This window comes from Protopterus annectens, chromosome 8.part0, assembly GCF_019279795.1.
Source record: "Protopterus annectens isolate FY-2018-M chromosome 8.part0, PAN1.0, whole genome shotgun sequence".
Classification (NCBI taxonomy): domain Eukaryota; kingdom Metazoa; phylum Chordata; order Ceratodontiformes; family Protopteridae; genus Protopterus; species Protopterus annectens.
This window is the reverse complement of record NC_056741.1, coordinates 716,412,783-716,438,840: the sequence shown is the minus strand read 5'-3', so window position 1 is coordinate 716,438,840 and position 26,058 is coordinate 716,412,783. Positions and strand designations below refer to the sequence as shown.

At 41.9% G+C, this 26,058-nt stretch overlaps 1 protein-coding gene across 2 annotated transcripts in view; it reads right to left on the bottom strand.

Moving 5' to 3' along the window:
* The window catches only part of ASH1L (ASH1 like histone lysine methyltransferase), a 3,741,676-nt gene that overhangs the window by 1,471,056 nt on the left and 2,244,562 nt on the right, over positions 1-26,058 (bottom strand). For both annotated transcript variants that reach the window (XM_044080164.1, XM_044080163.1), the window contains exon 16: positions 23,910-24,061. In XM_044080164.1, the coding sequence (XP_043936099.1) occupies positions 23,910-24,061 (152 nt within the window). The remainder of the gene's footprint in view (positions 1-23,909; positions 24,062-26,058) is intronic.

Genomic DNA, 26,058 nt, shown 5'->3' with positions numbered 1-26,058 from the left:
AAAAAAACTATGAAGGTATAATTAGATCCAGTATAAATGTAATGACAAACACATTTTGTACAGCAATGCGTACCTGTAAGTGTTGTTTGGGTGTCAGTAGCTGGATTAATCAGAAATTGTTTATCCCTATTTTCTATGTGCAACTGAATTGATTTAGTTATTTTAAAAGAGAACGCTGGAGCAGAGCCTAATACTGAGCAGTGGTGTTGTGAATTGGAAAGTAGGTCCCAAGTGCTAGTAATGACTTCTCTAATTTAAGACATATCTCTTGAAGTAGGCAGGGGGAAGCTTAAAGTCATGTCTTTGTTATTCTTTTGCTTGTTGTGCAATTCAAACCCATATTTTAAAATAGGAAAATATTTAGTGTACCCGAGAGATGTAATTTCTTCACATATGTTGTCCACTAGATATTTTGCGTAGTTTCTTAAATAGAACATGTGTTTTAACAAGTGGGCTTGTCTAAAACATTCATCTTCGCTGGTTATTCTAGAAATGCGTATAAATTGACTTTTAACTTGGTTCTTTTTCATGAATAATGGATAATGGATGCTGACTTGTGTAGTCAAGGAAGCAGTTTTTATAAGTGTTTTCCTGTAAACAGTGTACTGCCAATTCTCCGTTGGGTGTTAAGAACAACTTTGGTAGCTAGGAAGTGTATGGAACTACCACAGTTAGTAATTACAAAATTAAGAAAACCTATGCTAGTTTTCATGTAAGTAATGAAAGTGTTGACTATCAGTGTCACCCTGCCAAGCAAAAAAGATATCATCAATATATCTTCTGTATAAAATCACATTGTGACACCCCCTCAATTCAGATATGTTGTCTAATTCCCAGGCACTTACAACCAAATTCGCAAATGAGGCACTTAAAACCAAATTCGCAAATGCAGAGGCTAATTTGGACCCCATGGCCACACCTTTTATTTGCTTGTAAATATTACTGAAATAAAAGAAATGATTGTTCAGAACAATCTCCACAAGTGTACAAAGTGCGTTATCCTTTAGTAGAAGAAAAATTAGTGTACTTTTCTAAAAAAATGCACAAATAAAAAGGAACCCTTCTTTGTGTGGGATATTTGTGTAAAGTGCTTCGATGTCAAGAGTCACTAGTAAGCTTTTGGATAAAGAATCTTTGTTGTGGTACAGCTCATTTAAGAAACCCCACGAGTCTCTTAAATAAAAATTTCAGAGACTGTACAAAGTGATTCAGGACAGAATCCAGATATTCCGCTATCTTTTCTGTTTTCGTTTTTTTATTTGATATGATAAGTCTGAAAGACGGGGGTTTGTCTGATTATTACGCATTTTGGGGATACCAAATAATCTGCCTAAATCAGGCACTTCTACTGACATAAATGTATACTCATCAAAAGAAATGGCATCATTAAGTTGTAGTTGCTTCAGGGTTTTATCTATGATGTTAAAGTGTTTTTTTTTTAACTGTATTAAAGTCAACAAGTTGAAAAAATCATTGTCCTGTAAGGTTTCTTCAATCTTTGTAATGTAACTATTCTGCTCCATGAGTACTAAGCCAGTACCCTTATCAGCACGTGCATGATGCACAGTGATTTCTCTTTTGTTAGTTCTGTTAAGGCTATTCTTTTTTTTTTTTAAATATTACGCAATTTAGTGGTGTTTGTTGAAATGCAAATCTTCCTGTCATTTTCACACACACTTAGGAAAACTTGAACTGAGTTATTTAAAACAGGGTTGTATGTGCTTTTGGGTTTAAGGCATGTGAATGCAGTAGATTCTGTGTCAGATTCTGCATTGGATTTGTCAGTCTTATCTGTCTCATTGTCCATTGTTGCTTTTTTATCAGCATGCAATAGTCTCAAGTTTAGTTTTCTGGCAAATAGTCTGAGGTCTAATAGTAGATCTGGAAGCTAAGTGCTCTGCACAGGAATATAATTTAACCCCTTCTGTAGAACTTGATAGTATTCTTTGGAAAAGACCATCTGTTAAATGAAATAAAGCAAAATTGATTTGTTGTAAATAATCAGAAAATTCCTCAGAAAGGTCTGATGACCATGTAAAACAGTATCTGTGAAGGCTGCTTCTTGTAATAATTCTGTTGCCTGAAAAATGAAATCTCTTTTGTCCTCTCCTTCTCAGAGCTCCTGTCCCTCTTCTCCTTCCCCTGAATGATTCTGGGGTAGTGTTTAAAAATGGCCTGGTAATATTCGTGGAGGGTGGGCATAGTAGATTTGGGAACAAAAAAGAAGTTGAAGCAGTTTGTACATCATTACTGCGAGTTAATGCTTCATTAGGTGTTTGTAAATCATTTATAGTACTTCTGTTGCATGGATTAGTAGCAGAAGATGTACAAATGTCTCTAGGCAGATTAATCTGTGTTGATTTTGCATTTTCCCTGTGTCCGTTGAGCCTCATGGCTGTACTGTAAACATAGGCTTCCCTGTTGTCATGGAAACCAACTGTATTGCACAGGAGCGGTTGAAAAGCTGTCTGAAATGAAGGCCTAAACTGTTTGTTGTAAAATCCTGGATTTTTTTCTTTGTTTGGTAACATAAGACAATCCACTATTGTATGGAAAAAATCTCTGCCAAGCTTATGTTTTTTACTTTTTATAATAGCACTAACATGTCTTGGAGTTCTTTGGTTGATACCCCTATAAAAATGCTCATGAAGAGAGAAATCAGGGCTGTTGGTGACATAATCATTCAAAGTAATTAATCAGTGTCTTAAGTGTATTTAACCTTTCTTTGTTATCAGCATTAATGATTTTCAGACTATGGAGACCTGTTTCATTATAAATACTCTTGAGGGAATCAAATAGTTCTGAGTTAGCAGTAGCACTGTTTGGAAACATTAAAACGTAGTCCTTGTGGAACAATTTGATGATCGATGCATGTATCTAAATACAGAATGTCATATTCTATATTTTTAAACAGCTTAATATGTCTCTCTAATTTGTAGATGTTAGCTTTGCAGTCATTAGCCATGTTGCCATTTGTAGTCTGCATTGGGAAATTAGAAGCTGTGGGTCTGTCTCTGTTGGACATAAACAGATTGTTAACCATGTCCTTTTGAACAAGTGACAGAATATTACAGTTTGCATTACCATTAAATGCATTAGCTGAAGTGTGACCTTGCTGATGTAAAGGAATTGTGCAGTTAATTATTTTATTTTCTCTCTTTCTGAGATAGCCCTTAAACTGATAATACACATTACTGGTGAGTCATTTCAGATTATATAATTCTTGACACTTCTGCTTAAGTTTCCCAGGTTCACAGAACTCAAAATTTTAAGATTTCTTTTCATCTGCACCTGCCAGGAAGCCACAGCAATAAAAGACACTTTGCATGTGAAACCTAGTAACTATGTCTTAGGACAATAGAAAGAATTTCCTAGCCCAGGCATCCTATCTCCGAGCTTGAGATCATACACAGCTGTAAAATTCTTTACGTATCAGCTTTCTTCCAGCAGGGTGCACTGTGGTTGCATTTCTGAAGCTCAACACATAACACAGTTTTCTTTAAATTTGTGAAACAAGTCTGTGGATCATATTATTTACAATGATATACAATTATTTACAAAGTTCTATCTAGCTAGGCTGGCAGTCCTCACAAGAGCAATATTTAAAACATGTGCCTATCATTGGGCCTTTGTCCCACTTTTATTTATGACCTATCCAGATGTCTTCCTGCAAGAGGTTGAGAGGTATGGGTGTGGGTACAGAGTACATTCTACTGAGCAGCGATGTCTATTGTATGTGTGGTATATTCCACACAGCACTGTGACATCCAGATATGTCGGTGGCAGAGCAGTACAGAGTTATGTGGTGAACCACTGAAAGACCATTGTGTATAGACTGACATGTTGATATGAGGTCAGTAGGCAATTGGCCCTGAAGCCCTTATAATCCTCAGAGACGAAAGTGTAGCCCATGTTAAGACATGTCAGCACCCACAGCCCATATCCAGCAGGGACACAGGTGGAATCACAGGACTGTATTTTCTGTTTCCCGTGAACTTATACAAGGATCATTTCACTAGGGGTATTGAGGCTTGATATGGACAGGGAGTGTATTCCACAAATGGGGGACTGTGTGGACATGTATCTGTCACACCAAAAAGCTGTACTGGTATCACAGACCTACAGATGCTGTGCCTACAGGTTGAAGTGGGCAATGAATTCCAGATAAACAACAGTTCCATCAAGGCAGGGTCTGGATTGCTTTGTATGCCAAACAGGGGTCACCTCTGCAGAGTCTGTATGGAACTGAGTAGAGGGATAGTGATGTTAGCCAATCTGTGTAGGGTAGGTGTTTGCGGTCCTGCTTTCTCCCGGTGAGGAACCTCTGTGGTCTCTCCAGCTGCTGCATGTGCTTTGTGAGGTACAAGCGGATGGGAGCAATTAACAAAATAACTGGCCTCATAAGGTTAGCATACATGGATCTTATGACCTCTTTGTCCCTGGATGGGATACCCTTACATTTGAGTTGCCTCATCTATGAATCTTTCTGTACAACGGGAGCAACATGGTGCTCAGACTTCAGGTTACTATCAACCTGGGTGGCCAAATGCCTCACTACTGACTGTGTATGTAGGACACTGTTGTTAATGTGACACTATGTGGGGACGTCAGTCTCCCCGAAGGGGAGGATGATGTATCTGCAGGCATTTAGCTTGAGGCCATGTTTCTGGCATTGGTTATTTGTTTTGGTGAGACCCTGATATAGGACGTCCACATCACTTTGGGTACGGATGACTGTTCCCAACTTGCAGTCAACTGCCAACCTGGTAAGCCATAAGCCAGTGTTTTTGGCCTGCACCTCAGGAAGTATATCCCATATACCAGAAGCCTCCAGGCCAATCCCTGGGGTATGCCACTCATTACGAGTGTACTGCATGAGTTGGCTACCCCTATTATGATTATGTGGATTCTATCAATGAATCAGTTTGCTATCCATCTGATAACATATGGATTGCTGCCTAGTTGACAGAGTTCATGTACTATGGGCAAGTGGGGAATAGCGTGCAAGGTTTTGGCCAGGTCAAGGTGGCCGGAGTGCACCATCTTTCCCTCATCCACGTCTTTGTTGGCTGTCTCAGGGAAGTCATCCAGAGTTCACTGACATACCTCCCCTGAGAATGACAGACTGTGTAGGGTAATGTATTTGGATTTTGCCAATGTTCCTGTTAATGTGATCCATAATAATCCATTGCATGGCCTTGCTAGATAGGCTGATAGGTCTTTCATATCCTGGATTGGAGAACACTCCACCTTGGTGTAAATGGATGACAGTAGCTTTTCTCCACTCGTCTGTGACAAAGACAGTACTCAGGCTTTGGGTGTGTAGGGTGCGTAATGATGCTGCCAGTTCATGCCTGGGGACATGTAGGTTGCAGCCTGGGATGTATTCAGGTCTCATGGAGGCAGTCTTCTTGACTTTGAGAGGGCAGTGATGCTCTGTTCCTTAGTGATAAGTGTTCAGGTACCGAGGATGTCCTGCTTTTCTGATAGGGGGCAGAGAGGAGACATTTCCACTGTCAGCCAGTGGAATGGCTATATCTGCAGCATTTGTATATGTGGTGTCCTTGACCACTGGTTCTGCACAGATCTGGGAGCTTCCTTTGGGAATGCAGATGTATGTGAGGAAGGTCTTATGATTGTCTGTCTTAGATGTGGGCAATTTGGACTCTGTGTTGCCTTTAGTGGATTTCACTGGTGCTCTTATTTGTTTGTTCAGGCTTAGGGGTAATTATTTCCAATTGTGCACCTGCTCCTTCTCGGTCCTGGACAGCAATGTTATCCTTTTGTCATATAGTTCCTTTACTGCAGATGTCTGCGGACAGGTTTACTCTCCCTTGCTGATGGTGATGTTGTCCTGTCTGGTATTCCTGATTCCATGCATCTCTCTATATATGCTAGCATAGTAGTTTTGTGTACATTTGGAAGTTGGTGCTTGTTCCTCTAGTGGGGTAGGGAGCTGTTCAGCTATTTATACAATCCCTGTGGTGGTTGTGATCAGCTTGTGTGACATTTTCCTTTTACTATGGCTAGAGGGGGGGTCAGGAGAGATGGCGATATGACAAGTGACCACTCTTCTGTCGGATCATTCCAGGGAGGATGATACGGTAGGGGTGCTGCAGTGGTTGATCATGTTGGTTACTGCCAAGTCCGACACAGGTACTGCACCTTGTGGGGTTATAAAGTGGCTGTCCTAAGGATGTAGCATTGATAAGATGGGGGAATCTCTGTGCATTTCTGTTCTGGCATGGTTAGATTCCAATCAATGGTTGGGTAATACAAGTCAGCCAGGATCAGGGTGACGGGTGGAATCTTGATAGATTTGTAGAGATCCAGATATGTGGGGTGGGTGCTTTTTGTCAGATATGTTGGCCTGCAGCTATGTATAACTTGTACAAGGGTCTTGTCAACAGTTGACTGCACTTGTAGTGTCTCATGTGTGTCAGACTGTTTGATCACCCTGCAGGTATGTGTCTGTCTAATATATATTTATACTCCACCTCCTTTGGCTTTGCTGCCCACATTTTGGGGTCTGGCTGTGTGATACGATGAGTCATCCGGTAAGGATGAGTTTCTCTCCGCAGCTGTGGGCTAATTTTCTGTGAGTGCACAAATGCTACCATCGTCCAGGGTTACGACTGCTTGCAATGAGTGCATTTTCCTGTTTAGACTCTTAGCGTTTAGTGGCACTGCCTTTAATTTGCATTTTGTTGAGTGTTTTATGTTAGTATGGACCCCATGACTTTCACTACAAAGGCACTATGGGGGAGGCAAAGGTCTGTGCCAGAGGGCTGAAGGCCAAGTGAGACAGATGCATGCCATCACTAGCAAAGCAGTGTGGTCTGTCAATCATATGTTCCCAGGCTGCCAGGCAGTGGATCCCCGTGCGATGACACCAGTAAGTAAGCCAAGTGTTATGGACAATCATTTTCTGTTTGTATTGAGTCATCATTCTGGGTGACGGCAGAATGCTGTTTAAGGATAGGGACCATACCTGCATGGGACACACATTCAGCAAGCTGAATCATGTTGGTCTTCCTATATTACAGGTAGGTATATCCGACATCGTTCACACTGCCATGGACCAGGCCGGAGTGATACCTGTACCTGTTGTGGGGTGACGAGTGCATGTGTGATACAGCAGATTATGGCACCTGACAAACAAGTAACCATGACTTTCTCCTTATCCTGCCTGGTGAGAGGCACATGTGTGTGTCTCACAGTGGAGTCTTCTATGAGTAAATATTGGGTGCATGTTAAGGCCTTAGTATTTGCAAGACCCTGGTGTGTGGACTATGCAAGGTCTGTGGTGTGTAGGTTTGTGGAGTTCTCATGTGTTTTTGCCTGTGAGGTGTCCTTTGTTTGGGTTTTTGTATTGTTGCAGACCTCCAATTACATGGGTGTGTATTGTATATTTGCAGGTGATGTTTACTGACTCCATACATTGTAGGGCACCTATGTTACTGTACAATTTGTTCAGGTGTGCATATTTTTCATTTGTCTGGCCAGTGGTTCCCCTTCCCCTTATGTTTGCCTCTTTGTCTTTCTGTTGTCCAGTCATAGCCTTTGCCCACAGTGGCTGCAATGTATCTGTAATTCTGGTGTGAGCAGGGTAAATGCTGTAACATTACACACAAGGTTATGGACTTCACACCTTTGAGTGTAGTTATTTAGCAAGTTTGTCCATCATTGCACCACTACATCTGCTGTGGTCCTCAGTTTGTGTTACTATGTTATTATGAGGCTACATTTTGGCCTAGCTGTCAAACTATCACAGACTGACATCTGGACAGGCCCATATATGACAGTCAGAGGCCCACAAATGGGGACAGGATGTTAATACTGTTCTTCCCCAACATAGACAGTTGGGAGACTAGTTTGGTATTTGCTTGCTTTCTCTTATGGGTATGACGTCTGCTTCTCCACTGTCTGCCACTGATGTTTTGACATGACCCTTTCTTGTTTTGCAAATAGTTGGCAGGTAAATCCGATGTTAGGACATGCAGAACGGATATAAAAGGCATACTTGTACTCCTTCTGTGACAACCGGTCATTCCAGGGGTATGGATGTTGGCCAGTGACATGATTTTAGTGCTGACAGTAAGGTGGCAGCCTTTTATAACCTGGCAGTACACTGACCTTCAGGTACCTGCTGTCCTACTAGGCACTATACCTCTCAACTTCTTAAAGCCAAGCATCTGGACAAAGCCATAAGTAATTGAAGAACAAAGGCCTAAATATAGGGGCCATTTTTAACTAGTGGCCTTACAAACCTAGAAGAGTGATACAATAACAGGTTCTGCATTAGCATGCATTTTTCTAAATAGTATAAAGTCTGAAACTACAATCTGTCATTACTTTCTGACTTTAGCCATTTGTGATTTGCCAATGACTTGCCAGAAAACCACAATTTCATGATAAACAGAAGAAAAATATGATGCAAACCTCTGGACATTCTGCAAAAAGTCTGTACAGTTGAGATAAATGCTAGGCACTGTGTAGGTTACTCCGAGCTGAGTACTGTCCTTATGTGTGGCCCCCTGTCCCTGACCTGTCCAGCTTTCCTGCAGTAACAGATATTGATGTCTGGACAGTGTGCAAAACTCCTACCGTAGGTGTAGGTGAAAGGCAAAACAGCTGGTACTGCAGTTCTTGGAACATGGACCATGTCAACCACAGTACTGTACCTAGGCCACTACGACACAACAGCCAGGAGTAAGTGCTGGCCACATCCTGACAGTATTAACCACATATATACATAGCTCACTGACCCCTCCATATTGTGGACGTGTAACAAGTTATCAAGTTGATGGGACAGCCCTGGAAATGTGTGTTTTGCTGCTAATACCCTACAAACATTAATGTTACTGCATTACTATGACAATATGGGTGTGTTGGGGGGGGGGGGGCACACATGTCAACTGTACACATTTGCACAGACTGTGCTGATGTTGGCTTTACATTTTGGTTCCATTCAGAACAGTACTGTGCCTGTCTTGGAGAATACAGGAATATTACTAAAGACCACAGAGGTTAGACTGTAATGGCAAACATGTGAGTTTCACACTTCTTACCCTTTAGAGCCTTAATGCAACTGCAAGACCTGCTGTGATATCACTGTGCAAGTCTGTAGGGGAATATTGCATCATTGTCCCCATTTGTGGGCCTTTGCCAGACATGTCTTTATGGTTTTCTCAGGGTGACTTGCTGGGTGAGGCTGAGAGGTGAGTATGGGACCTCACACTGACATCCATGCATGTGACCTATGATGCCCCAGTTAGTTAGCCCCCACATATACTGCAGTGAGATTCGTCACCTAGGGGACAATTGCATACTCTGGTGAAGCCAGTATTGGGCAGACAATTCCTGTTGTCCCACATAGCTGTCGGTTGTCTGCTGCTATCCTAGTAGGCCACCCCATTCCCTTGCATGCATGCAGCGATACCATAGATATGCTACAACAACGTACTCCTCCATTCATTTATTGTTAAGAAGACTGTCTTACCTTGTGCCTGCGGCTGTTTTGAGGATGGTGCTTGAGGGCTGACTCTGGTGGATGTACGCAGCCTATACATGGTAAGGCACAGATAGTGTGATGAGTGTGACATCCATTTTACTTTGTGTGCAAGTCAGAGAGGTGTCATTCCCTAGGTCCCTACAGTGTCAGTGTGTGTGTGTGTGCTATGCATTGCCTCTTTGCCAACGCCTGGGCATACTGGGCATGCCTCTGTCTGCCTACAGTAGCAAGCTCAGGGGGTTCCTTCTCCAAGCCCCCTGTGCCTGTAGGGACCTTGGCAATGATGGGAGGCTGTGTGGCCCTTCCTTGTGATGTTCCTGCCGCAGCTGTTTCTGCAGGATCATATTGTGTAGCATGAAACATACTATGAACATGTGTAAACATGTGGCTGGAGAGTACTGCAAGGCTACACCAGATATGTCAAGGCAAAGGAACCGTGACTTGAGCATCCCAAACACATGCTCTACAATGATCTTGGTTTGTGCGTGTGCCTCATTATGGCATTCTTCAGTGTGTGTGCATTTCTGACGGGTGTCATCATCCACGTCACCAGTGCATAGCCAGCATCCCCCACCAGATGGCCATACAGGATGTCCCCCTGGCAAATGCCTGGTACAGCTGTGAGGCATGCCAGATGTGAGAGTCATGATAACTACCAGGGCTGCCAGCACACACATTCATGATAGTGCCCTGGGCATTGCACATGACCTGGCAGTTGGTAGAGTGATACCCCTTGAGGTTGACATAGGATCTACCCTCTTCACTGGGTGGTGCCTTGATGTGGATATGCGTGCAGTCTATGGCACCCAGTACCTCTGGGTAGTCTGCTACATGGCGGAAGAGACACATATTGCTGGTCCTCTCCTCAGGGGTGCTGGAGAAATACATGTGCTCACCAGCATGTGTTCGCATGACATCCAGGAAATGGTGAAGTACCCTGGATGTAGATGCCTGGAAGACCCCCACAATGTCCCCAGTAGGTCTTTGGAAAGTACCTGTAGCCAGGATTCTTAAGGCTACACATACCTTTGTTTCAACTGGGATGGGTTAACCTCTGTTGGCTCTGTGTCTCAGGTGAGGCTGGCATAGCTAGATGACTTGTTGTAGTATGTCCCTGTCCACCCTGCAGCGCTCCACTATCTCCACCTCATGTAGCCCCTGAAAGGTTACCTTCGGTCCGGACACTCTTCTCCTCTTCAGTCTGGGATGGTTGTCAGCATTATCATCACCATCCTCAGTCGGTAGCACATACAGATGTAGCAAAGCAGCAGCAGCCCCTAACATTTTGCCAGTTAAAATTCCCAAGTGTGTACACCAATGGTGCAGGGTTTGTGGGAAAAACCATACTGAAAGGTGTCTGCATACTTTATACTGGTGTGCTGCACATGCTGCCTGTATGATTGGCTGACTATAATATATTCCAACTTCCAGCTATATTATTGAGTCCGTATTAGTGATCTGTAGTTCATTACCTTTATTCTCCTATTTCCTTTTATTTCTGCTATGTTTAAGCTCTGCAGCACTCTGCGTAAACTGTTTTAGCAAGTGTAAACACTGCTGAGCAGAAAAAGCCCTCCCATGGACACGAACATGCTCATCAGTTCTTGAAGGAGCTAAGCAGCCTCAGACACCCCCCCCCCCCGCTTAGCTGTGCTTAGCTGAGCGCAAATAGGAGCCGCAGAGCTCCAAAGTGCTTACACCAACCATGACACACACCCTTTTCAGGTCAGCTGCTTCTCCTACTTACACCACCGCATTATAGCTCCTACATGGTTAGGTGCATGCAGACATGGTCTCCTATTTTGCTACTCAATAAATTTTGCTCATTTCCATACCCCAACTGCTTAGACCATAGTTACACCACTACACCGGAGCCTATGTCCTTAGCTACCACTGTTACCTGTTAGTGTTATGAATCTGCCTGCTGCCCCTTATAATGGCAAAATTCATCTTTCACATAAAATTGTCTGTTTACATTTTTTTTTTATTTTCTGCATGATCTCATTTGTGCGCTGCTGCGCTCTGCTTAAATGGCTGAAATCAGCAACAATAAATAAAAAAAATTGATTTTTATAATTTTGAAACACTTTTGCATGCCAATGGCCAAAGTTTTGGCCATTGGCATGCCTAATACTCATAATACATGCTTTACTTTGAGCGGTCATGCCCCATTTTGATTTTTGCAGAAATGTACACGGTTAGTAACCGAATACATTTCTGCAGCAGACACGGCTCCAACACAGATGCCTGTCTGCTTGCTGAATCACTAATTCACTTCATTTGCATGGTTTTCAACAGCAAATGAGGTGATTAGCATTATTCCATGGTGTCCATATTGGAATAGTGCTGGGAGGCTCGTGCACACCCCCAGCCTTGTTTATTGGGTTGCACAGGTTCAGAACTCCATGTTCCACTATTCTTACATAGAGTTTAGCTCCGTGTAAGCTTTACTGAATCCTGGGAAATGTCCAATCCTATATTTTTGAAAATGGAACCATTTAATGCAGATAAAGAGATGTTTTTGCATAGTATCAATTAGCTTTCCACGCAAAAGGGGAATCCAATAATAAAATTATGGGGCAGCTATAAAGAAGCTCAAAAGAATTTTATGGATGACAAAAGACAGTAGATTCAAAAGGGTTAGATTACATGTAGAGATACTGAAGGTACAAGACATGATTCACAAGAAGGAAGAGGCTGAACTTAAAACTGCTGCCTTTACAGGACAGTAAAAGCTAAGATAACTCTTAGGTTCATAGACAAGTGCTAGGCTAGATGCCCTTGTGGGTCACTTTAAGCCTAGCCAATTTCTCTTTTGGTGCCTAAATTAACATAACTCAACTGGTGTTAGATTGGTCTTTAGATACCTGTATCAAGTACTCTTGATGCCAGCTGCCATGCTGTTTAGTATGTCCATCAGCACTGGGTTGGAGGACACCTTGTATGCCAGACACAGGTCACCTCCTAGTAATATGTAGGATACAAAAGTATGATGACAGGGCTTTGAGTTGGTCCACATAGGACACATTGTATCATTTTAGTAAGGTTTCTCTGTGAGCATTCCAATTGTTGCATATGACTGAACAGATACATGCTAAAGGCAGAATTATACTCAATGACTGGCTAAATGAGGACAATGACATCTTTAAATGCAGTCACAATCCCTTTCTTTATAAATTGGGCAATATAGAAGGACTTTCTTACCATAGTGGACATAAGCAAAACTTAGGTCACTATCCACATAAGTTCCCAACTCTCAAACAACTGGGTCAGCTTTCAAGCTAGTATTGTCAATGTGGTAGTTCCTCAGGGTAGGCAACATCTCAAAGGATACGATAATACCTTTATGGCATTTAGTTTCAGTTGATGATTCAGCCACTAGTTATTTGTTTGGGACAAACCTTCCTGTAGGATGGCCAAGTCATGTAAGGATCCAATAACTGCTCCTAGTTTGTGGTCATCTACAAACTTAAGTCAGGTAGGGCCCTAGGAAATTGGCTTTTACTTCAAGGAAGTAGATGCCAGAGGTCGCATCACTGGAACCCTGAGAGACTCTGCTTTTGACTGGTCTCACTGTGGAGGTAGCATCCCTTACTTTGACCTCCTGCATGATATCCCTGTCAGTCAGTTGGGAATCCAGCAGGTGATGCAGGGGTTTATTCCCAGTTTATTTTATTTTCTATTATGCAGTGTGTTCCGTTTTAACCTACTCCATTGTTTGATGAAACAACAGCTAAAGGACAAAAGTATTTAGCTCTAATGCTTAAACAACATAAGGTGAAGAGGTTAATATCCAAGATTATACATCAATGAATAGGGAGGGAATGGAAGACGTGGAGATATAATGGGAGGTTTTGTTTATTTTTATGAACAATTACATGAAGCAGAGGCAAACTGGACTAATGAAATAATTAAATTTCTAAGCAAGCTCTCATTAAAAAGTCTGGAGCAGGATCAGGAGAATTGCTTCATGCAATAAGTTACAAAGGTGAATGCAATATTAAGGAACCAAAAGAGGGATAAACCAAACAGGCAAGGTGGTTTACAATTACATGTAATATTTAAAGAGAAATTTATTAAGTGATTTACAAAACTACCTAATTATGTGCTGCACAGTGGAGAGACGGTGAATCTGTGGAAACAAGATAACAGTTATTCATAAACCAGGCAAGGATCACAAGTTGGGTCAAACAGACCAACAGTGACACTTAATCATGATTATAAGGTATTTACTGCACTGAATGTCAAGAGACTAATTAGAATCCTCCCATTACTGACTCAATGGGTGCATATGAGTTTTTTATCAAGTAGAACCACCCATGATAACTCACAAGTATGTTGCTAAAAGGTGCCAGCAAAGCCAAATAAATGTTGAATTCAAGTCCGGACACCAAAATGGTATCTGACAGGAATTTACTGACACTATTTACTTGAAGTACCAACAGCGATGAGCTTTCAAGAGAAGTGAGTGCACTTAATACAATCGTCATATTTGAGTAAAAATAAAGCTAGTAGACAGACCTTCATAAAGTATTAAGTTAAGTAGAGACACTGGATAGGCATGTCCTCTTCTAGTTACTATGCATCTTTAACCCTTAGTAAATAGGTTGAATAAGATAAAAGTAAAGTTAAGAGCTGTCGGCATTTAGTTCACAGGTTCAAAGTTCACTGTTTACAGGTAAGTTACTAGGCTATCTCCCTTGTTGGCCATTTTCAGCCTAACCAATTTTTCTCAAAGGTGAGAATCAAATCCTGAATCTTATGTTTGTGAGGTGAACAGCTTAACCACTATGCCAGATGACAAATGCTTTGATAATACCAGCTGGCATTATATGTAGCCAACTTGTTTTTTTATCAGACAGATCCTAACCTAACAGGCATTTATAAGTAAATTTTCAGAACTTTATTAGTAAGGTAAAATTGCCAGATATAAGATAAACATACAAAAGAATAAAGACAGAGATTAATTACTCATGCAGAGGTAGGTTGTGTGAACAGTACTCATTTATGAATAACCCCAATCAGCAAGTTTACTTAGGACAAATGTTAACAGACAACTGAAGGATCGCTGTCATTCACACTAGGAGAACCTTAAGTAAGGCACACGACTTAGATGAAAAATATCTGTATAGACAAGATACAGACAAATTCAGGCTTTGCAGTGGTTTGTTCTACCACTGGTATTATGTGTAGCCCGGGATTTGCTTCTCCCTCCCTCAGATGACTTTTTTCTTTTTAAAGTAAACTGAGATAAAGCACTACAAAATTTATATGGGCAGAACAAAGCCTCAAGTGGCATAAAACATTACCTCTTTGCCAACAATAGCATGAGGGTTGACCGTCTCCAATTCTGACACATACTGCAAAGTGGATCCAAAACAACTACTAGAGAGAATGCCATCCTGATACAAGTGGGATCAGCGGAATGCATAATTTATTAAGGGACATAAGACTAAACATGCAAAAAGGGCAAAAGGACACTGCTTGTGGAGCTACTAATTTTGATGAAAAACTCACTGAGTTGGCTGCAAAAAAAAAAAAAAAAAAAAAAAACTTTCCAGAATGTGGGCTGCAAGCAACATACATGGCCAGAAGTCTGAAAGTTTGCAAAACATTAATACACTGGGATCACTTAATACAAGGAGGAAAAATTATAAAAGTACAGTTGTGTACACTTACCATAAATGTAGATGTTCGAGTGTATTCACTGTTGCAGTCATTACATTTGGGTAATCTGCTGGCACCTTGCCCTCAGTCAGCCTGAATTCCAAAGTCTTGGGTCCTGCATCGGTTCCTGTCTTCTCTTCCATGACGTCAGGGGTATAAAACATGCAGCCGACGCCATTTTCTTTAGTTTTTCTTGCCCCCGATGTCAGGTGCCCAAAAAAGGTAGCAATATTTTATATATATATATATATATATATATATATATATATATATATATATACATGCATCAATATAAAATTTACCTTCATTTACAAGCAAATACACCACATAGGTTGTAGAAGATAGTAAAAGAAAGATAAACTTCAGAATGACAGGGGGATGGCAGGAGGGTAACCTGGACTGCAACAGCGAATACACTCCAACATCTACATTTATGTTAAGTGTACACAACTGTACTATGTTCTTCATGTTTCACTGTTGCAGTCATTACATTTGGGTAGAATCCCAAAGCTATGGTTGGGAGGCTGGAGCTAAACAGCATTAGGTGCGGCTAAAAGGCCCTGCAGAACTGCAGTGGCAAAGCCTGCCCTGGACTTAGAGTAGAGAGGCAAATGGTAATGCTTTGTAAAGGTGTGAACAGAACTCCAAGTAGCAGCCTCTAGAATGTCTTTGGTTGGTACTCCTCTGAGAAAGGCTGCTGACGCAGCTGCAGCTCTGGTGGAATGAGGCCTAATGCCCTTGGGCACAGGTTTACCATGGTGTAAGTAGCAGAAACGGATGCAGTGGCTTATCCACTTTGAAATTGTCTGCTTTGAAATAGCCTTTCCTTCTGATCCTGCAGCATATGACACTAGTAATTGCTCAGTTTTTCTTAGAGCTGTAGTCCTCTTCAAGTAGAATCTTAGCTGTCTGTGTACGTCCAAGGAATGCAGGATTCTCTCCCCTTTGTTCTGCGGATTTGGATAAAAAATTGGCAGATGAATTGTTTGGTTAAGAGCCACACTGGAAACCACCTTAGGCATAAAAGTAGGATTTGTCCTCAGAGACACCCTGTCTGGGTGAAATATGATAAAAGGCTCTACAGCCATGACGGCCTGTAGCTCTGAAACTCTTCTTGCTGAAGTAATTGCTAGTAGCAGAGCTGTCTTCCATAAGAACTTTATGTCAGCGGTAGCAGCTGGTTCAAATGGAGGCAGGGTGAGCTTTTCCAACACATAATTGAGGTCCCATGCAGGTAGTGGTGATCTTCTAGGAGGCCTTGAATTTTTGGCTCCTCTAAGATACTGCTTTAGTAAAGGATGAGAAAAAGATTGGTGGCTCTGTACTGTAATGAGCCGAAATGGCACAGGCATGGTTTTTGATTGATGTGAAAGATAGGCCTTTGTCAAGCATCTCAGTTAAGTATTATAAAATCTGAGGAATATGTGGTTCTGCTGTATCAGTTCCTTGTGCTTGATTCCAAGCACAGAATCTCTTCCATTTGTCAGCATAAGATTTTCTAGTACTAGGCCTTCTGGCTTCCAAAATGAAATCCATCACAGCTTTACTCAGAGGTGTTGTTTGTACGATTACATGATTAGCCATGCTGCCAAGTTCAGAGTCTGTAGTTGATTGTGCAGGATCTGATTGTTTTGCTGGGACAGTAGTCATGGTCTTTGAGGCAAGGTCCAAACAGGGTATTGAGACAAGTTCCTTAGGATTGGGTACCAGTATTGGTGGGGCCAGTCCGGGGCAAGTAATATCATCTTTGGCTTCTCTTGTCTGACTTTTAGGAGGTCCTTGGGTAGAAGAGGCAGAGGAGGAAAGGCGTAAACTGATAGGTTCTTCCAACTGAAGGATAGGGCGTCCACTTTCCATGCTTGTCTGTGATAAGTCTTTGTGCAGAATTTTTTCAATTGATAATTTTGAGGAGAGGCAAATAGATCTATGTCTGGGCTCCCGCATTTCTCGGTTATCATGCTGAAGACTTGTGGATTTAGTTTCCACTCGTGAGGATCCATAAGGTTTCTGCTTAAATCGTCTGCCAGAGTGTTTTGTTTGCCTGGCAGGAATTGAGCTTGAAGATGTATTTGGTAGGTCAAAGCTGTGTCCCACAGTGCCATGGCTAATCTGCAGAGTGGGTATAAGTGTGTGCCCCCTTGCTTGTTTATATACCACATGACTGTGGTGTTGTCCGTCTTTATCAGTAGCTGTCCTGGATGAAGTAAGTCCTTGAAGCCTGTTAGGCCATTTTGAACAGCTAGCATCTCTTTCGGGTTATGTAGATGCATTTGCTTTGGTGCCCATATGCTCTGAATGCATCTTCCTGCCATGTGGGCCCCCCGGGCATAATCTGATGAGTCGGTTGTTAAGGTTTGGCTGGCAGGGGGTAGAGTGAAGGGCTGTCCCAAGTTTTAGTGATAGGCCCTTGCCCACCATAGAAACTCCTGTTGCAGGCAGGAAATGAGAGAGGAATCATTGTTGGCAGACTGTGTGAATGTTGACTCCATAAACTTTTTAGGTACCATTGAAGTTTCCTCAAATGCAGTCTTGCATATAGAATTAGCAAGATGCAGGATGCCATGAAGCCCAGAGCCTGCAGAATTTGTCTTGCAGAAGACTGGGTTTTTGTTGCCATCAGTTTGAAGTAGTCAGTTGCCTTTGTTTGTCTGGCGTGAGGTAAGCCATCTGGGCAGTTGTATTCAAGATTGCACCCAGGAATGTTATCTTTTGAGAGGGTACCAGTTGTGATTTCTTTTCGTTTATTGTGTACCCTAGGCATGTTAGAAGCCTTTTCACAAACGCCAGGTGTTGAAGAAGAGTGTCCTTGTTCTCTGCTTGAATGAGACAGTCGTCCAAGAAAGGATATATTTGTATATTTCTTTGTCTGCAAAATGCAATTACTGGTGCCAGGCACTTTGTAAAAACCCTGGGCGCAGCAGATAAGCCAAAGGGCAGTGCAGAGAATTGGTGATGCATTAAGCCAGCCTTGAATCCGAGGTATCTTCTGCACGACTCACTTATTGGGACATGCAGGTATGCCTCTTTTAGGTCTAAAGTCACCAGCCAAGCTTTCTTGGCCAACATGGGCAGAAGATGCTGCAAAGTGAGCATTTTAAATTTTGGAATGTCCAGGTATGTGTTCAAAATCGATAAATCCAGGATTGGTCGCCAGGCCTTGTCCTTTCTGGGCACCAAGAACAGTCTTGAGTAAAAACCTTGTCCTTTTTCCTGTTCTGGTACAGTCTGAATGGCCTTCATATCTATGAGGGACATAACCTGTTTCTGTGCCACTGCCCATTGATTTTTTGGCAGATCTGGCCAACCATTTACCCTTGGCAGAGTGTGTAAATGGAATCTGTATCCCTGTGATACAATGTTTAGTACCCACTTCTCCTGGGTTATTAACTGCCAATTTTGAGCAAAAAGTGCTAATTTTCCCCCTATGGGTGCTGCCAAAAGATAAGTGCTTGGTGTAGGCAGAGGGAAGTCGTTGGGATTGCTTTCTGTAGGTTTGCACTTTATCTCCTCCAGATTTGGAGGTGGATGCGCCCCATTGCTTTGACCTGTATGAGTGTTGCGCTTGGTATCTGGAACCCTTAGGGAGCCTGGATTTGCCCTTTGAGCTCTGTCCGACACAGGAAAGGACCAATTTTTTTGTAGGCCAGTGTACTGAATCTTGGTGGCTGCACTTGTCAGAAGTCTTTAACAGTCTGCATAGACTTAGCTTTGTCTTCCATTTTCTTTAAAACCTCTTCTGCCTTAATACCAAATACAGAGTCATGCTGTAAAGGTGCATCTAGCAATTTACCTTTAACATGATCAGGTAAATCTTATTCCTTTAACCAGACATGCCTTCTAATCACAGATCTAGTAACTGCGGCCCTGCAGGAGGCCTCTAAGGAATTAAAACCACATTGCAAAGTATGCTTTCCAACTTGTTCAGCTGCATGCAATAATTCCTGCAATTCTTTATTTTCTGCACATTCTGAAATCAACATCATTTTCTGTTTCAGCAATCCCATAACATGTTGTTGGTACTTAAGCATATGAAAGTGACAGTTTAAGGCCCTAATTGCCAAGGTTGCGGATGTATAAACCTTTTTTCCCAATCTGTCCAGTGCCCTTGAATCTCTGTCAGAGGGAGTAGGATTTTTTGCTGTTGAGGCATTAACTCCCTTTGGACCCTGTGAAATAGTTTCAGGATCAGCAGCAGGGTTTCTAAATAAAAACTGATGTCAGTCAGGGACCGTGTAATATCTGTCAGGCTTACTGGGAGCTGGTGGTAAGGAGTCAGGTAACAAGCTTGACTCCAAAAACACATCATCCACAATGTCTAACACGGGGAATGGCTAAAGGCCTGTGCGGAGGGAGAAGAATGAAATCCCTGAGCCTCTTTTTTGATTCTGAGAAGTCTTGATTCACCCAGTGAAAATGCTCCCTCAAGGTATGCAAGGTTTCTCCAAATTAATAAACCTCAGAAGGAGATGCAGATGGAATAGACTCCTCAGCATCAGAATCCTGATAGGGAGTTATAGATAATTCCTGACAAATAGAAACCTGATCTGAAGATTCATAATCAGTGTCTTGCCTAGGCCTCCTATCAGGAGGGGGATGGGTACCCCTGATCAAGGTAATAAGGTCTTCAGCCATTTTGATCATCTGTTTTTTAGGCATAGATGCCTGTGCATGTGGCTCATGCGGCGTTTTTTTTAGTTTTAGAAGTTGTTTTTGTCTTTGGTTTTGCAGCTGTCATCGGTTTGATATACAAATGTTGAGGTCTGAATACACCCTCAGAAGCCGGTGCCTGCTCAGCAGCTCTGGACCCATCCGAGGGAGATACATCCATCAGTCCAATACCTTAAGTATCTTGCGGCATGCTGGACTCCACATGGGTGTCGGTAGAGGCCTGCGACTCGAAGGTAACGGGTATCAGGGGCTGCGAAAGTGCCTCACTGAATACCGGCGACTGGCTTAGGAGAAGCTTCATCGTCGGTTTTGGATCTCGACTGCCTTTCTCTGTCCTTTTCTTTGCGTTTTTTATGTACTCCGGTAGTAAGACTGCTATCCGACGACATTTCTGGGTAGTTAACTCTGTTTCCAAAATACTTTGATGCAAAAATATACTGAAGCTTAATAGTGCGCTGGTTAAATATAGCACAAAACCGACAGCCAAGCACGTTGTGATCGGGGCCTAGGCAAGGAATACAGTATAAATGGAAATCCTTATGAGGTATTTGCTTCCCACAAGTTATACAATTATTAACATTTTCTGATATCAGTAAAAAGCAAGAAAAAAGTTTCCCCAACGGGGTACTTAGCTTTAGAGAAGACTTCGGTTCTGAAACTCAAACTCGAATATTTCAGTAGTCGGCCGACCAGCACTTGCGAAATGCTTCTGCTTCGGGCACCACGCGGCAAGAAAGACTAAAGAAAATTGCGTCGGCTGCATGTCTTATACCCTTGACAACCTGACGTCATGGACGAGGAGACAGCAACCGACGCAGGACCCTAGACTTTGGAACTCAGGCTGACTGAGGGCAACCCGCCAGCAGATTACCCAAATGTAATGACTGCAACAGTGAAACATGAAGAACATCTGACTCGTCTTCAGTAGGGTTGGTGGACTGCCAGTCACTCCTCTGCCTAAGGATTTCTAATATCTCAGCAAATGAGATATACTCAGAGGGGGACCCTTCAGATTCATCCAAGTCGGTATCGGATGTCAGGGATGCGTGAAGGGAGTCTAGATACTTCCTCTTCCAGATTCACTTCCTGGAAACCTCATCAGTGGGGGGGGTTGTGGTGAAGTTTCGGAAGAGCAGGGACCACCCAATGGTGCTTCCTGAGGCTCTGGGTCTCTACGCTTGGCAAGCATCTGTGAAGCAGAAGCAGATACAGGCGCTTTAGGGGAGGAGGTAGCCGAACCTGAAGATGCAGATGTCTTAGGAGACAGAACTCCCTCATGGCTTCAAAGGCACCTCTGCTCTGATGCGGAGAGACCAATGGATCCAAAGAAAGTATCGATACCCCTGGCAACAGGACAGTGGGCTCTGAGCCAGAGGTAGCAGCCGAGCTTATGCGATCTGAAGCCCCGAGAGGCAGAGTCAGAACCAACAAGTCGGTCCGACTATCCTCCCCAGACCTGACCACAGAGTATCTGCTCCTAGATTCCTCGATTGGCGCCAAGGATGTCGGAGCAAACGGAGCCAAAGACACTGGAGCAGGCTTTGGCTTTGACGGCTCCATGATCAAAAAGTCTGACTCCTCCAGCTCCGAAAAACTGGTATGGCTCGGAGGAGGAAGAATAGTAGCTAGCAAGAGGGTCTTCGGTTCCGAAGCCGCTTGGGTCGGAGCCGATAAGAATTTAGCAAAGGACGGTGCCTGTAAAAGCTTCTGCACCACATGATCCACATCCAAATCGGAAAGGCTGATCGAAGACAGAGATGAGTGGATAGAAGGTGGTACCGACTGTAACAGAGGAGACTTAGGTACTTCAGATAGCGGTTCCAAAACTGGGGACTGGCTCCGAAAGGATAAGATGGTCGGCTTCGAGGTCTGTGGAGCCGAAGTTGAAGACTTTTTGGAATTTTTACTCTCAGAAGTCTTGGAAGACTTTGAGGACTTGCTGGATCCATCTTGGTCGCTCAAAGCTTCTTGGAAAGAGGGTTTCAGCAAACCTCTATCGATCAATTTTCTCTTTCTCTCCTGGAGAACCCTAGAAGAGAAAGAATTACATATGGAGCAGCTATCTTGGAGATGCAATGCCCCCAAATAACCACAGTTAACATGACTGTCAGTGACAAACATTTTCTGGCCACATTTAGGGCATTTTTTAAATCCTGACTTAGGGTGTTTGTCTTGGTCAGCGATACTATACAAACCACAGTATCAAAAAAGGTTACTGTAAACTGTACACACCCAAACAATTTTGATCAGTAGCAACAATCAACAAGCCCTTTGAAAAAATATGGGCTAAAAGTCACACAAACAAAGTATTTATCTAAACAAAGATAAACTATCAAGTTGTGACAGAAAGTCACTGCCTAAATGCACACAATACTATATGCTACTATTTCACACACTGAAAACTAGACCTTAGCTCTAATTATTTCAAAACTGTGACAAAAAGGTCACTAAGTACACACTAAATCTAAACTATTAATAAGGATAGCTGCGACAGAAAAGTCACTGTATAAACACACACTAATAATCTAAACTAGGTCAAATAGTAATTTAAGAAAAAGCACACCAAGGGAAAGGGAATTGCACAATAAAGCTGTAAGAACTTATATAAGTATCTAAAACTACTATTAAGAAAGAATTATCAATATAATGAAAAATATTTGAAAACAATAAGGTTTTTACTGGCCCGAGCTAATGAGAACCTCCGATCTATTGCAGCGGCAAACTAGATCTGAGGTAACTCTAGGTGCATCATGGGATAGGGACTTGGCCTCGAGCTATCTGAAGACCTTGAGCTTTGTAGTAGGCCGACTCGGAGCACAGGATCGGTTTAGAACCCATCTGCAAGAATGAACGGCGAGACAGAACAACTTCACATATATATAATTACGCGCACACATACAGAAATATATATATATATATATATATATATATATATATATATATATATATATATATATAAAATCTCAAATAATTACTTTGGAAGGTACAGCAGTTAATGCAAGAATTATTCAAGCTCTAGGAAACAAAATTAACATTACTGCTCACATAATAAAATATGCTTTCCTACACAGAGCTAGTATGTCTTTCGGCTTTTCCCGGTTAGGGGTCGCCACAGCGGAACTCCGGTCCGCAGTAATGTTTAAAAAATGAGGCTCACACCCCTCAGATAGTAATTAGATTTTCCATAAAAGGTGCTAAAATGCTTTTGGTGTCCAAGGGGAGTAAGAAAAGTTTTAACTGACTGGTCTGAGAGACAAAAGAGCAAGTCAAAATAATGCTGGCTTGCATTCTCTGGCACCTCAAAGCCTCCACAAGTTGACTATAAACATGAGTCATCACTTTGATATATGTTCTTTAAATTATCAACAAATGCTACATCATCCCATACTATGAATTACTACTAAATAGGTAGCAAAACATCTGACTTTATTCACATCATCTTTGGCTCCATCCAACCAGACAGTAAATACTGATTCCACATTATCTTTTTTTAGTGAGGATGATGTTCAAGATCACCTCAAAAAAACAACTTCAGCCCATGGTATACTACACTAACTTCAAAGAGAATAAAATAACTTGAATACAGGACTATACAGCATCTGAACAGCTGCAACACGTCCTATAGCAAGGAATCATAACATTTTCAGAGCCTTATTCAAGCAGCAATCCATTAGGCACCGAACCTCTGTCTTCAAGTATTATGCTTTCACAAATGTTACCTCTCAGTTGTAACGTTAACAGATGTACATCTACTCATAAATGTTCCTTTGTCTGCTGCCCAACAGCTTACAGCGGGAAAGAAAAGAATGGTTGCCATACACGTAGTCAACCAGTAACAAACCAAAATGCAAGCATATACAATACATTTAACCTCTGTCTGCATAACTTATAAGTACCTTCCCTCTTGAGTGATCAGACAACACTCCTATCACCTGATGACTTCAGCAGTATCCCACATAAAAGAAAATAAAGTAAGCAAGGGTGCATAGACATATTCTTTTTCTTGTAAATTTGCAAAGCAGGATGGTTAAGGTTTTTACTCTGTGTTCATTGTTCTTACCAGATTTGATGGTAACATCTTCTTTGCAAATACCATTCCATCGATAAGATGGCAAGGATATGTTGTCCTTAGCATGCTTTGCTTCTTCCTGTTTCTGACGTATCTTCTCCCAGTTCCTTACGAGAAACACGTGATGTTTCAGGACAAAATTCCTACATAACCATCAGTTATCATGGAGTTAAGAGGAGAGGGAAAAAAAAGGAAAGACGTAAGTAGAATGTTGAGAAAATAAGACAGAATATTGCTATTTTAAAGACTGGCATTATTACAGATTAAATCTGAAAATGTTCACAATGACGGCACAAACAATTTAGATACTGTGTATATGCATATATACAACGATTTCCCAACCGATATCACCTGAATGCCAAACCATATAAAACAACTAACACCTTCAACTGTCTCTTTGGACAAAATTAACCCAAGACTGACTTAGCTAATAAAATAAAGGAGATTAAGATACATGAATTAACAGTAGGTCACTGAAAGAAAGGAACAGAGTAGTGCATATATCAAAACATTCAATTTTCCTTTAAAGGTGCAAAAACTAGTTGGTAGCACTTAGACCATTTGGTCAACAGGATTTTAAAATATGACATCAGTATTGCCCTTCACTATTTAAAAACAATGTAACTTCAAACATTTCAAATCTTCTGAGTGAAAAAAATGTACCAGCAAAACATACACAAAGATGATACATTATATAGAGCCCGTTTGCTTGAGCTGGCAGTGCATCAGGTGGATATTAAAGATCCCATGACACTTACTGAAAACAGCAGAGGAATTTCTCTAGTCTATTTGCCAAACTTACCTGCAGTTACTATAAATACCACCTTGGGACTGCCCTGAAAACAAGATTAAGACCTAGTGGGACTAAGTCAACAAGAATAGACAGATAAATAAAAATAAATAAATAAACAAAAAAAAAAAAGAAGTTATGTACTTACCATAACGTTCCATGTTTGTAGTCCATCTCGCCTACATTCTTCCTGGATGGGTTCATAGACTATATTCGGCTCTGACTTGGCCGATACTAAAGCTCAAGAGCTTTTACTGGCTTGAGGCTAACCCCTATTCCCATGGTGCCTCACGGCAAATCCCCAGATCTTGTTTGCAAGAAAGCAATAAGTACCTAACAGGTATGAATGATCAAAAACTGTATACATGCAGACAAAAAATTATGTAATCTTACCCATGCTATGTGGACAGCAACTATAACCAGGCCAGACAGCACCAGAATAGTCCACCAGATCCTCCAGAAACAGGAAGGGGGTAGGAGGGAGGGACAAAAGAATGTAGGCGAGATGAACTACAAACATGGAACGTTATGGTAAGTACATAACTTCTTTATGTTATGTAGTCCTATCTCATCATAATTCTTGCTGGATGGGACAGCGTCCCTAGCACCTTTATCCCGGGTGGCTCAAGCAAAGAGACTCTTCAGCACAGTGGACCCAAAGGATGACCTGCCCCAGGAGGCCAAATCTAATTTGTAATGAGTGACAAAGGTATGTGGTCTTGCCCAAGTAGCTGCTGCGCAAATAGTATCAATTGGAAGCCTAGATCTAAAGGCACATGAAGTAGATACTGCCCTAGTAGAATGGTCTTTTGCTTTGCTAGGTAATTGTTTGCCAGCAGTTTGATAAGCAAAGGAAATGCAATATGAAAGCCATTTTTGAAAGAGTAACCTTGGAAACAGGCAAACCCTTATTCTTGTCAGAAAAGGAAACAAATAATTTATCTGATTTTCTGAATTCTTTAGTCCTGTGTAAGTAAAATCTGAGAATTCTGTGAACGTCTAATTGGTGTAATCTGTACACAGATTTATTAGAGTGGTTTGGAAAAAACACTGGTAGCTCAATTGTAGTGTTCAGATAATGCTCTGACCACACCATGGGAAGAAAGGAAGGGTTTGTCCTGAGTGAGAGACTATCCTTGTGGAAAATAATGTAAGGTCGAATAGTAAGGGCTTGCAGTTCTGAGACTCGCCAAGCAGATGTTATGGCTACTAAGAATAGTGTTTTCCAAGATAACAATTTTAGATCAGATGAAGAAGAGGGCTCAAAGGGTGCAGACATTAATGATGTGAAAACTAAGGTAAAGTCCCAGGGTTCTGAAGGTTGTTTGATTGGAGGCCTGAGAAGGAGAA